The sequence below is a fragment of the Gavialis gangeticus genome, unplaced genomic scaffold (genome assembly GCF_001723915.1).
Source record: "Gavialis gangeticus isolate Ggan-Ray unplaced genomic scaffold, GavGan_comp1, whole genome shotgun sequence".
Lineage (NCBI taxonomy): Eukaryota > Metazoa > Chordata > Crocodylia > Gavialidae > Gavialis > Gavialis gangeticus.
Window position 1 is genome coordinate 29,715,130 of NW_017728998.1, and position 13,982 is coordinate 29,729,111.

A 13,982-nucleotide genomic window follows, 5' to 3' on the forward strand; every position below is an offset into this window, starting at 1 on the left:
TAAGATGGCTGAGACCTGTCTGTGGGCTCCAGGGCTTTACCTGTTCATCTCCTGTCACTGCAAAGAAACTACAAAGGATCTGGTGGCATCCCAGGATGGAGTGGACTAGCTGTGCATGCTGCACACAGCACAGGGTGTATGCTGCGTGTGCCACCATGCTGGCCTAGGCCAGGACACTGGATATGGCATGGCCTGGTCCAGACTAGTCCCAGGGCCACTGTGCATGCCTGAACTGAGCACCTGCCCTCTGTACAGGCAGCATGGCACTGGGTCCAGCCCACACATGACATGCAGTATGTGGAGCCAGGGCTAGCACATGGGTCTGGTCCAGAGACCCACAGGCTGGATCTGGCTTGCGGACCATGTTTGACACCCCTGGTTTACCCTACAGATACAGTATCAAGTAATGCAATACTACTGGCTTGAATGAGAGAGACATTCTTGAAACTGTCTAAATTGCCACATAAAGGCAATTAGACTCAATTTCATTTCAGACAATACTTCTTGCTTTTGAATTAAGGTAGCATTTAAAAGATGCCTGGTCTATTTTAGAGGACTTGAGGTAGGACTTCCTCCCGCCTAAACCACTGGGTATAAGTTATTCCCAAAAGCTTGCTTTAAAGTTTAACAATATTAAGAGGTTTCTTTACTGTCACTGCAAAGAAACTTTGCAAGCACTGCAGAAAATAAAATTCTTGGTAGCATCCCCGATATGTTATTCCCACTGTTCTTAATATCAGCAAGCAGAGCAACAGGAAGATCAACTAATCTACTCCTGGAAGACAGGAGTAGATTACATAGATAAAGATTGGGTTGTTTTGTTTTTTTTAAAGTTGTCAGTTTGCTATTGCTCTTGCAGGATCATACTTTCATATTCCAAGGTTGTAAACAACTCCAAAACAAATAACCATTCTACCTCTAACACATTTTCCTTTCAACTGCTGAGTTTGCAAGTAAAAGAGATATTCCCTTGGCTTGATCACCCACAGCTATCAATTTAGAGTTTTGATGATTAGAAGTAAAGCTGCAGAAAATGAAGTAAAGTGGTTACTTTTTGCCTTTTAGGTATAGAATATTTCTTGGAAGCCTGGGTCGATTGTTTGTGCTACAAAAAGCCACAAACGTTAGAACTTTGTTGGGGCTTTATCAGCTGCCATGGGAAACAGAAAGGGAAGAGACATTTTAACTTAAGCAGTAAACTAACTAAAGTCAATAAAACAGGTTTTTTAGCCTGTCCATTTAACTAACAGAATTTGGCTCTTACTTTCATACATGTTCTAATATCAGCCCATGCAATATGAGCAGTTGTGTAATTAAAGCAGGTGTCAAAAGCCCAAATTTAGCTTTATCCATAAGAATCCATAAAAATAGAATAAAGGAAAAACTTTTTTGTACATTTTGTGCACTTCAAATTTTGCTACTTTCACTTATCTTTGTCTTCTTTTGAACAACAACCAGAAATGGAAGACTTATTGCAGGTCTGCATTTGCTTAGACTAATAGGGCTCCAGGCAAACTGACTATACCCCCTTTTTTATTTTATTTCTTTTTTTAAGACATGATAGTATGACCCAAGAAGCATAAATATTGGCCTAGCAACTTAAGAGCAGGTGTAAGAAACTGAACATTTTATCCTACAGTTGTGGGTGATCTTTAACTACAAAGGTACTCTATAAAAATGTTTTCATAGTTCAGGCATTAAAATAAAATAGTAGATAATGCAGTCTCCAGAGAACTTGTTCATTAGCTGCCTGCCATAACTTCTTTATAATTTCAAGCATACAGTTTTATTAAGCTATAAAACCAGACTATGATACATGATGATTACAGGGCTCCCGTTCTGAATTTTGGGGATATGAGATATTGCCTGAGCTTAGCCAGACTTCATTTTTGAAAGCTACTTGATAAAGATGTTGTTGTAGGACTTAAATTCCATTTTAACTTTGCACCTTGTCTTCATAAAGAATTTCATATCTCCCAACAGCCTATTAAGTTTTTGTTTTATACACTATGAAGAACCATCTTTTTCTTCTTAAAAGAAGATATATTCTTATGAAAATATGAAGTGAACTATTTCTCTGGTCATTTACATTTGCTTTTATTAATGTTTCTATAAATGCATCTAAAATTGGAGAAATTCAAAGCCAATCTACTGAATGCATGCAAGACTCAAGACACACTTTCCTGCAGGGTGTAAAATCCAAATTAAGAATATCACAGAACAGCATTTAAAACTTATCAAAAATAACTAGATAAAGAGTTTTTTGGCTTACAAAAGTGTTTAACTAGAATACCTATTTTAATCAAATTCCTAAAAAAAGTCACCACTGCATACTAGAGAGAATTATTTAGCAGATGAAGTACAAATAACTTATAAAACACATGCATATCTTCTGTAAACTGCTACAATCATAAGAAAAGCTACTGTTTTATCCTGTATGGATCCTTATGCTACCCAAATCAGCACATACTTAGGGTCCTGAAGAGAACTTTTATAGCACAAACCACCTTGTGAACTGTAAGTGAAACACCATATTTTAAATGAGTCAAAACCAAAACATAAGGCAGACCATGGAGAATATAGTAAATTGCAGTTCCTCATACAGTTTATGTAGACAAATGAATTTTGTGGTAGCCACCTAATTTCCAAATGACAGACCTCTTTACCCCTCGATCAAAATAATCCACCTACAAGACGACTTGCTAGAAAGCTGTGGGAATAGTAGATAATAAGGGTGCACCGATAATGAGGAAGGCAGTGACTGCCTTATTCCCAAGCTGGTTGCGCCCTTTGCCACGGCTCTTACCTGTAGCCCTGCTCCCATCTTGGGTGGATGGCGTGGACCCTCATGCGGACAGTGGTGCTGGACACATTTGGAGCCCCAGAACACGCTGATGACTCAGTGCCAATGGGGTCTGTGCAGCTGAGCTCTCATGGCAACAGGGAGAAGCCACTTTTGCAAAGGAGCCCAGTGCCTGGCAGAGCAGAACGTCCCTTGCATGGGACCTTGCCCTGCCCGCAAGCAGCCCAATGTCGCCGCGACAGCCCTGGCGCTCAGGCCCCTGCTGCATGTGCAGTTGCTACGGCAGCAGCAGCAGCAGGAGGAGCTGGTAACAGTTCCTTCATTGCTGAGCACAGTGCCCCGTGTCCACCCTCCAGCACGCTCTCCGCTGCCTCGCTGGGACCTGTAGTCTGCCATGGGCTTGAGCCATTGGCACGGCATGGGAACCAGATTACGCTTGCCAGCGTGCCCCAGGCATGCAGCCATAGCTATCAGCTACAACGACCAAAAAAAGCCAATAGCCGATAATGTCATTTCTCCTTTTAATCGGTGCCGATCTGATAGCCAACTGATATATCAGTGCACCCCTACTTCTGATTACCTGAAGGCTAGTTAACAAAAGCTTATAAATACAATTAAAAACAAGACAAAGAATGATGCAAGTTAGTGTTCTCCTCTTCCCCATTTCTCTTCAAAAAATTCATCAAGTTTTTATAAAGGGAAGAAGTGCAAACTAGCTATACTTACGAAATTGCAATGTTGCTTCCATCTATAATGATGTGTTTTAAATACGGTCTTCCAGGTTCATTTTTCAACTCCAGTCTATATGGCTTTTTCAGAGACTCCAAAAATCTTTGAACCCCAGTAACTGAGGGATCAGTGTGACGACTGCATGCTCCCACTGCCTTCCAGTCTGGAATTGGATGAAGTACTTGGGGTGGACAACCAGAAGTTGGATGAGGAAGTTCAAGCAGCCTTGGGTTTTGAGAAGGGTATTGGTTAATGAGTGTGAACTGAGAAGTGCTGCATGGTGCTGGCTGATTTTCATGAACAGGTTGATTATTTTGTGCAGACCTTACAGATTTTTGCTGACAACCTGCAGATTCAGTCTGCATTGGTGTCTGCTGCTGGCTTGAGCTCCCTCTTGCTATGAAGTCACCATCTTTTAGCACCCCATCTTTCATCAACTCTACAGTGTTAGATGCTACAGTGTTCAAAGGTAGTAAACCATCAGTTTCTATATCGCTTGTCCTTGAGCCATGATGTTCATCAGAATTAAACCCCTTCTGTTTACAACATTCTGTTAAAGTTTTACCGGAAGGAACTGCAGTTTTGTTTTTACAGTCTGACATGCACCATTTGGCTTCTGCATTGACCTGTACACGTGGCAAGTCTGCTACTTTCTGCTGTACATTTTTTGGCTCCTTCAAAATATGACTGGGTTTAGGACGATTTTTACTGCTGGAAATTGCTCCCTCTTTTGCAGTGTGTGAATGATTTGCACTACCTCCTAGGCGCACACTTGTGCATCTTGATATTTGAGGTGACTTTTCCATTTCCTTCTGAAACTTTTCATTTTCCTTTTCAATTTCTTGCAGGAGTATTAATGGTTCCGTTAATAGTCCCAGTTCATCAATAACTTGCTCTACAATTTTTTGGGAATAGCCCATGGTTTTGAAAAAGTTTACAAGAATCTTATATTCCATTTCCTCATCACCTTCTTTGCAGCTCGGATCATCTGATTCAGTGCAGCTATCAGAAATCAGATCAATAACTACATTCTCATCTGGAAGATCACTGCATGGTATAGGCTTGCCCTCCTGATTACTTTCTAATGAAAACTGTTTCTTAGGAAGCCTTTCCTCAGCATCTGAAGACCTCCTTTTACATGACTGTCTCTCTTTGGAAACAGATGTCTCCAATGCAGTCACACCATTTATAGGAACAAAACACCTTCCTTGTGCATCAGAAAGCACAGTGTCCATTTGCTTTGTCAGCTCTGTTACCGGGGTTCCAGCATTATTTCTTGCTTCCTCCTGAACTGTTTTTCCATCTTTACTTTTTACAGTTATTTTAGGAGCTTTGTTCTGTAAAACCTCTTCTGTGGTTTCAGAATCTGTAAGGTCTATCATATCGCCCTCTTCACAACGTTTGCTTTGTGTAAGACTCAAAAGATCTCTTTTTAATGAGCTAGGCAAGATTAACAAGTCAATTGTATATTTATCTGCATGTGCTTCCACAAATTGTTTAAATTGCTTTTTTATCTCTGATTCTCTGTCACTTAATAAGCTTTCGTTGGTTTCAAAAAGCTTCACAAATTGCTGAACGTGACTTCTAGCCATAACAACAGCTTCTGCACTACCCTTAATACTAAGTAATCCTATTTCCAACACTGTTATATCAGCACAGGTATCCTGAATAAGATAGTTAAGAAACAGGCTATGTGCACCAACAAAAATACAATGCATGTCCTTTGGATAATGTTCCTTTTCTTCTAGTTCAGGTTCACAGAGTCCCTTAATATACTCCTATGATGAGAGAGAAAGAGAAAGGAAGATAATATAATGAACTTGCTACAAACAAGAAGTGTATATACAACATGAATATATTTGTTCCTGTTTGAAACTATGCTAAACATGTTCAACAACAGAAACACTCAGTTTCTGTGAAAAATGTATGAAGATGTAAACTAACAATATTCTAGATACCATAATCAAGATACATTTCAAATAGCCATTAATGATTTCACAGGCAAATAGCCTAAAAGTGTAAACAAAATTCTTTGAAACTCTCTTTATATTTGAAGGCAACAGTCTAGTTTTAAAGTCAAAGGTAGTTTTGCTCCAACCACAATAGTTGTGATTTATTTTGCCGTCCATAAAAGTGGAATACCATACTGGATGGCAAAGCAAGCTTTTACACATACACGTATGGTACGGATATGAAGGTTTCTAGACCTGCCTCAGAACAGTTTCATAATTTCTGTAGGGTCAAAATCCCCAAAACTTTAGGGTCAGACCCTGAAATCTACACCAAGCTAAAAATGTATATATGAATCTAAAAATGTAAGTAAGTCATTTTCTCTTGGGATACAGAAAACACCCATTTGGATCAGGTTTAAAAGAGAACCTGATTTCCTGGAATAGAAACACCTTTGTTTTTATTATGCTTTGCTGCGGTACAGCTATTTCGTATGTTTTCAGTATTGCTAAAGTCGGCAGTGTTTACTAGCCTTAAAGAGGCATTACCATAAATACAAATAGGAAAAATGTTACTAGTCATTCTGGTTAGAGAAGCCATGCCCTGCTAATGAATTCACAGTGTCATAAGGTAATGTTGTATAAACTAGTTCGCATAAAGAAGTTGTCAGATTCATGAAGGCAACTTCCCTATAAAGCTTGGCAAAGATTTCTTGGATTACCTTTTACTGGAGCAACTGCTTCATTGGGATAGTTAGACAAACCTTCAAATGCAGGCTATTTTTAATCAGGTCACCTCTGCATGTCTTGCATTCGAGAGCTTGCCTATCCCAACTATGTAGTTGGTCCAATACTGTAAAAGATGACACCCTAAGAAAAAACTTTGTATAATCCCTGGACCATCATGGCTATAACATCATTCTAATACTACATATAATTCTTAATACCAAATTAGGTACATGTGGGAAACGTAGTGTTGCAGTGGTTCAACATAACTGCATCCCAACCAATGTTCCCTCTAAGGAGTAGTGGTCCATGAGCATGCTGCCTTGGTCCGGCGTGGGACACTTATCAAAGAGGGTTGGGGCCCGGGGGCTGGAGCTGAGAGGCTGGAAGCTGGAGCTGGGGCCAAGAGGCTGAGGGATGGTGGCTGGAGCTAGGGCAGGCTCTGGGGAAGTGCTCCGCTTTCCTACATCAGGGCCAGGGCGTGGAGCACTTCCCCAGAGCTGGCAGAGCCCATGCCAGCCCCCCGCCTTAGCCTCCATCTCTGCCTTGCCTCACCTTGGGGAGGAGCTGCTGCCTTCCCTGAGTGAGGCTCCACTGGCTCCAGGACACTGCGAGACACACCTTGAGGCCATGCAGGGGAGCAGAGCAGTGTCCTGGAGCCTGTGGCTCCTCCCTGAGGGGAGGGGAGGCAAGGCAGGGATGAAGGCTGGGGCGGGAGCTGGCATGGGCTCTGCCAGCTCTGGGGAAGTGCTCCGCTCTCCTGCATCAGAGCTGGGGAGCGGAGCACTTCCCTGGAGCTAGCAGAACCCGTGCCAGGTGCCTGCCTCAGCCTCTATTGGCGCGCAGCCTTGAAAAAGGCTGTGCGCGGCCACACTTTTTGTTGTGCACGGCCACGCATGTGCGCACCTTAAAGGGAACCTTGGCCCTAACAGTGTCCACTGAAAACGAATTCTGCAAAAATATGATTCTGAAGACATGGGTATTAGCAGGAAATTAAACTGATCAACAAAACTCCAGAACCAACTTTTTCCCTCCATGTCAAAACAGGGTAAACAAGGAAAATATATTTGTTTCTCTAAACACATTTCTGTTGTTACATTTCTAGACATTACCTGCACCAACATCAAACCTTCAAGGTTAGATCATTTGGCTGTTCCCAGAAGTATTGGATTAGCATTCTGCAGCTTTACCAGTACTGATAATTTTACAAAATACTTTATAATTTCGATTTGAAATGTTCTAAAAGAAGTAAATATTCAACCAGATGTGCTCTTTTTGCTGATCTGCTTGGATAATATATATGTTTCTTTTTTAAACCAAACTAAAATTAAACGTTATGAATAGACAATGCAACAAGGCCTATTACCATATTAGATTTACATCAATGTAGCTTTAAGAATTGGCTATTGCAAGAGTATGAACTGGTACAGTAACAATAACTGAAATCACTCTTTTCTGGGGCATGAAATAAGGTTCTACAAGAACAGCAAGAACATGGAAAACAAATATTCAGAACATGGGAACTTTCTTTTATTAAACACCACAAAAGCTTTCTGATACGAGTTTATTGCTTGTGAATGAGAAAGCTGAAATCTGAAGTTCTCTATTACAGGACATGCAGACTAAGTCAACGGCAATGGTTAGTAAATATTCTACAAGCCATGACCAGCACAGGCTTCCCTCCCTATTATATCAGGCCATGGAGGCCCATTCAAATGCTTGGACTCCCTACTATGACAGCCAACAGTGCTGTCAAATATTAAGTGCCATGCAGGTCATCAGCAATAACCTTTGTTACCTCTCTGGACTGGATCTAAATTAGTGACCTAAAAATGAAAGGCTCTACTGTCCACTTCCTGTCTTTTAGTTCTTCCAAAAGACAAACAGTAGTTTCTAGGTAAGTTATTTTAAGGATATTGTAGAGGATGTTGGTAGGCAAAAATTTTAGCTCTCTACTTTACACAAGGTTTGTGAATTATTAGTAATACTTTAATTTGTTGTCTGTTGGATGCATTTTCTTTCACTGAGATACTTTATTGAACACTTGGGGCAATTATTCAAGTTGTCATAGATTATTTACCTTGTGGGAATTGGTAATATTTTGTTCCTTTACTTATCATAACCTGAACCTATAAACATAGTGCCTATAGTGAGAGTGCTTATAGGCTTACTTTGTAAACAGCTAATGGAAAAGTAATTAACAGTTATGAGCTATTAAAAAACCCACACAAACCAACCAACCAACCAGTATGCACTTCACTTTCAGCAAAAAACAACAAGTTTATCTTTTTTTATAATCTACAGTGACTGGCTTTCACTGAATTTTTGCCTTTGGATAACATACTTTTATTAGTTACCCTGGAATAAAATGTACTTTAAGCAGTTAAGGCAAGCCCTAAAAGCTAAAGTCTATCACTAATCTAGATAAAGAGCTTGCATAAAAAACTTTCTATTTGTACTTCAGGTGCAGGTGTTCAGCGGGTAAATTCATCATTTGTTTGAAAGAGTCCTTCCTCTGTTATTTTTTGGTAATGAATCAGCTTCTCAGAATTAAGCAAGATGCTTTCTGGATTCCATGGCAGCTCAACTTCCTTTCATTAAGGACATTGCTATCATTGTACCTAAAAAACTTCAGCAACAAGTTGATCAGTTATATAGTTCCTAATGTGCACATTCCAGATACTCACTCCAATAAGAGCTGGTCATAAGGAGCAAGTTCTTGAGTTTTGGTTTTATTTAGTTCTCTAGTTTATTTTTTTAAAACAAACAAAGAAAACAACAGCATTTTCCTAATGAGATAATATCATCTAAAATTACTGTCTTTCTTCCATTGCACAGTAAGTGGAAATTTTTACCATGCCCCTGCATTTACAACATCACACCCCCTAGTTCTCTTGCAGCAATGATGCTATGCTATTAACAAAGAAACTCTACTGGTCACATTAGCTGGTCTGTAATAGTGCTAAGTCCTTTAACCATCATATCATCTAACGCTGCTCATCAAAATAGTTAAAACACTGACAAACCGATGTCTCAGTCCAGGGTGGATCCAGAAGGGATGTGGTGCATGGTCACACTACCCCTTGACTATGCCACATGTTAATTTTTGATGCAGGGCCTGGCTGGAGATCCCATCCAAGAACTGAGTGCAAGGGGAAGTGGGGAAGGAAAGAGAGGGCTGAGTACTGCTACAGCCATTCATCCACTTTGCCTTGCTGCTGGATTCAGTAGGGAGAGAAATGTGAACAGCAACAGCGTTCACCCCCTGGGCTCTGGAGCTGCATGACAGCAGGGGCTTTCCTCAGACAATGCCCTGATCAGCTGATGAGCTCACTGCACATGCAGAGCTTCAGCAAGGACCCAGAGCTCTCTGCATATGTATGGCAAAGCCAAGTTATGGCAGGGTGGGGAGCACCCCTTGCCTTGTTCCTGGATCTGCTACTGCAGGGGTAGCCAACCTTCAACACATGCCACAAGTGGCACAGACAGTTTCCATGTGTGGCACATGATCGATCCATGAGGAAGCAGGGAAACAATAGCAAATAGGGTGGATAAAAATCAGCTATTAAAAAAATTGGATTTTTTTTTAAACCAGATTTTTTGATGTAATCTTTTTTTATTTTTTAAGATGCTTTAAAAAAATAAAAACTTGTAAAAGATACTTTAAGATATGTTAAAGCTCAAAGATATCATCATAGAATAGGGATTATGACTTCTAATTATATACTATTTAAGACAATATATTCACATAACCTTTTTAGAAGTTTTATAAATAGGTCACAACAGGCCATGGACTAGATTAGTGGCTCCTTTATAGATTCATAGATTCAGGGTCGGAAGGGACCTAGTAGATCTTCTAGCCCGACCCCCCGCCAGGGCGGGAGAACAACAAAAAACCCCAAAAAGAGAAACGGGACTCAAATGAGTCCAGCCAGGACTCATTGAAACCCATATAGATTGAAGAAAGATCCTCTATAGATTGAAGAAAACCACTCTGCCCAACGGTACTCAGTGCTCAGTCTAGAAGAGCCTATTAAGCATCTCTGTAATGGTTAGTTTCAATTCTCAAACCGTGCTTTTGTCAGAGATCATAGGTAGACGAGGTTCTTTGGGTAGATGTGATATCTTTTATTAGACCAACTAAATAGTTGGAAAAATTGTTCTCTGCAAGTTTTCGGTCATAAATGCATAAAGAGTTTGTCATCTCCAGAGATAACATTCTTGTTAACAGCAGTATATGGAGATGAGAGACAACAGACCTGATCAGCCCTCTTGTCTCGGCAAGTTTGTGTACACAGAGCCAAGCCCTTATCTTTCTTTAAAAGTGCAAAGTTTCAAGAAGTTAAATGAATAAAGGATATCAAAATCAAATAACAAGAATAATTTTTTTTGTAGAAAACAATGGTTAAATCAAGGCTTCCAGACCAGTGATTTAAATCACTATTTAAATCAAATTCACCCTGACAGCAAATAGGGCAGGGAGCCAAAAGCAAAGCAGGTAATTGCTCAGGGAACATATAGCAGCATAGATCAGGTAAGAGAAAGGGATAGGTGTGGCCCTGGGGCAGGGAAGGGGCTAATCTGTGGGAGTCCTGTTTAAAAGGTTGGGCCCCACCTGCTACTGTTTCAGTCAAGCTAAAAACTAAGGGCACAAACACATGCATGTGATGCAGCGTCAGGCACTTTTAAAGGCATGGGGTGCTGCAATGCATCACATATATTTGTATAAGTGGTGAAATGTGCATCAGTGCTGAGAAAATGGCAGTGGTTTTTGAGGGGTTTCTGAACCCAAAAGATTGCTTAAAAATTGTTCTCCAACTATTTAAATTAGTCTAATAAAAAATATCAGATTCACCCAAAGAACATTGTCTGTCAAAACAGAAAAGACTCTTTGGTGGTCTTGGGAAAGAGGCCAGTGCATGGCAAAAGCTACTTTATCACCTACATTATTTCTCTAACCCAGGGTGATGGCACATTAGGCTTTCCTACTGCATGTATTGTACTGTTCTTCCTTATATAACTAATCAGAACTAATTAGAACAGCAGAGTTTCAGCCCTGCACCATTTACAAGCTTCATGAATTCTTTGAAAAAATAAAATAACTTTCAAGAAAGGTATCTTGAGCAGCTAATTTACACTGTTCTGAAAAATGTATGTTATTTCTGAATTTTTCTAGTTATTTGCTACTTTCACCAGACCTTGACATTTGGAAAAAACATTCTTAATAGACTCTTAATAAACATTCTTAATAGACTCCATTTTAAGCTGCCAGGGGAAGAACAGGATTTTGTATTTCTTTATACAACTTTATCAGACAGGGATTCTGGGCATACCTATACTACCATAAAACTTAAGTTTGGGAGATTCAACTTTTTTCAATCCAAATCATCCACAGCATTTCACTGAGAATAAGTTCTTATACATCTTCATACCTAAAGACTTTACAGAGCAAAATGCAAAGCTAAAACTAATTAAACTCAGGCCCAGAAATACCCATTAAGGATTTGCACTAATACAAGGAGAGAGAGAGCAGGATTTTTTTGTTGTGAAGTGGTTTCAAAACGGAGTAAATGCTCATTTAACATTCTCCCAAAATTCAAATGGCCCAATATTGCCATGATCCTATTATAAACAGGAGGTGACCAACCTGTTGCACATTTGCTACAAGTAGCACGGCTATGTGTGTGGCATGCAGCAGACCAGGGTAGGGACAGGCAGTACAACAACACCGAGTGTGCATGCAGCTGAAAGCAGAGCAGCAGACTGGGCAGGGAAAAGGGATCAGAATGCCACTTGGCTAAAACGTGGCAAGTCTGCCAAAAAAGTAAAAGTGTGGCTCCTGCTGTCATAAACAACTGAATAATGCCAGCTGCAACATTGTATTGCACCTGAAAAAAAAAGTTAGCTATAGATAAAATTTTAGTAACTAAGACATTCCTATGAGATTGCTGCACAGCAAATTAGCACCCTAATCAGTACTATAAAACAGGGGTTCTCAACCCCTGGCCCGTGGGACAGATCTAGCCCATGGAGCAGTATGATTCAGCCTATTGGGCTCCTCCAAGGTCTGGAAATTTGGCAGGAAAGGGTGGCAATTAATGCTGTCACTGCTCCTTTACTGACAAATTTCCAAGCGCCATGAGCCAGATGACATGGCACTGCACAGGGGATCCTACCTACATGCCCAAGGGTAGGTGATGGGGCCCCTCCAGGCACACATGGGGCCAAGGCAGTGGGGCTTCACTCTGCATGCACTAGGCAGGGGGGTGGGCAGCACAACACGTGTGGGACTCATGGTGGGCAGCAGGGCTCTATCCTGTGCACGTGGGGAGGCTTGGCCCAACCTGGAGCAAGCAGGGCTTTGGGTGGACAGCAAGGCCTGATCCTATTCACATGGGCAGTAGCTAGGCCTGTATGAGGCCAGAGCTCTGGCAGCAGGGCTGGGGTAACAAGGGGGCCAAATCCAGCACATGGGCCAGGCCCAATTCCATGCAGGACTGCAGCTACCATAGGGCTTGTGAATTGGGCCCATGGAATGAATCCAACTTGTGGACCCAGCCCACATGAGCCATCCAGCTCAAGAAGCAAAACAGTTGGGCACTATTACTACAAGCATCAGGGGATGTAGAAACAAGACTAGTTAGCTCTCGTGTGGTTTAGCTCCCCGCACCCCAACTCTTTCAGGTAGCCAGACACTGCTTTCTACTCCACAAACCAAACAGGTCAAATAGCTTCGGCTCTGCCTGCTCTCACACTTCAGGACTAAATGTCCGAACTGGTAGGAAAAACCATGTTAACACAGTTGCAGGCAAATGTAAAAACAGGAGCGCAGGATACAGAAAGGCTATGAAAACAACCATCAGAACTGCTGCGACACGGTGCTGCACCTCCCCATTGTCGAAGCTCCTTTCAAACAAATCCAGTCGCTTTAAAATTTTTTTTTTAAACCATCACTTTTTTTTTCTTGTTTTTTTTTTTTAAAACTGTCCACCAGTTACTGAAAAGAAACCAAACTGTTACAGTCAGACTGCAACCAGGCTTCACGTGGGCCTCGGGGTTCAGGCTACAACCTAGGCAGGACATGCGGGGCCGGAGGTGCTGGCAACCTGCAGGCCAGGTCAGGCGGACTGACAGAGCCAAGCCAGGTAGCAAGGAAATTCACCTGATCTCTTCCTCCTCCTCCCTCCACACACCCGCATCTGGCCGGGACTGAGCGCCCAGCTCTCCCCGCCTGAGGGGAGGACTTCACCCCGGGAGCACCGGCGCCCCTAGCACCAGGCGGTTACCTTGGCGCTGCGCACGGCGCGGCGGTCCCCGTCGAGCTGCAGCCAGATGCGGTCGCTGTGAGGGCAGGGCCCGGACGGGCCCGCGGGGCTCCAGGCGCCCGGCGCCCCCAGCACACTGAGTCGCGCCCCGAAGAGGCTGGCGATGCGGCCCCGGCTCCTATCTAGGAAGCCGCTCTTCTCCGCCGGCGCCGTGAACTCGTCCAGCACCGGCCCAGAGCCGCCGCTGCCGCCGCCTGCCCCGCGAGCCGCCATCAGAGCCGCCCGCGGCCGCCGCTGCCGCCTCCCATAGTTGCGGTCCTGGCTCACAACAACGCGGGGAAAACCCCACTGGCCTCATCACCGCGCGACGTCACGTCATCCGCACGCGACGCGCCCTCGCGCAGGGGTCAGCGCCGTCTGCGCAGCCGCCACCATGTTTAGTCGGGGGGGAGGGGCCTCCCGCGCCCTGGGTTCGGCTGCCATGTTTGTTGTGGGTGGACGGATCTCACT

General features: G+C 42.6%; 1 protein-coding gene across 2 annotated transcripts in view; it reads right to left on the reverse strand.

Annotated features, from left to right (window-relative positions):
- N4BP1 (NEDD4 binding protein 1) overlaps positions 1 to 13,773 on the reverse strand; it is a 30,089-nt gene extending 16,316 nt beyond the window's left edge. For both annotated transcript variants that reach the window (XM_019505674.1, XM_019505675.1), the window contains exons 1-2: positions 13,494 to 13,773; positions 3,530 to 5,310 (exon numbers count right to left, since the gene is read on the reverse strand). In XM_019505674.1, the coding sequence (XP_019361219.1) occupies positions 3,530 to 5,310; positions 13,494 to 13,745 (2,033 nt within the window). In that variant the 5' untranslated portion in view covers positions 13,746 to 13,773. The remainder of the gene's footprint in view (positions 1 to 3,529; positions 5,311 to 13,493) is intronic.
- Between the last annotated feature and the right edge of the window lie 209 nt (positions 13,774 to 13,982).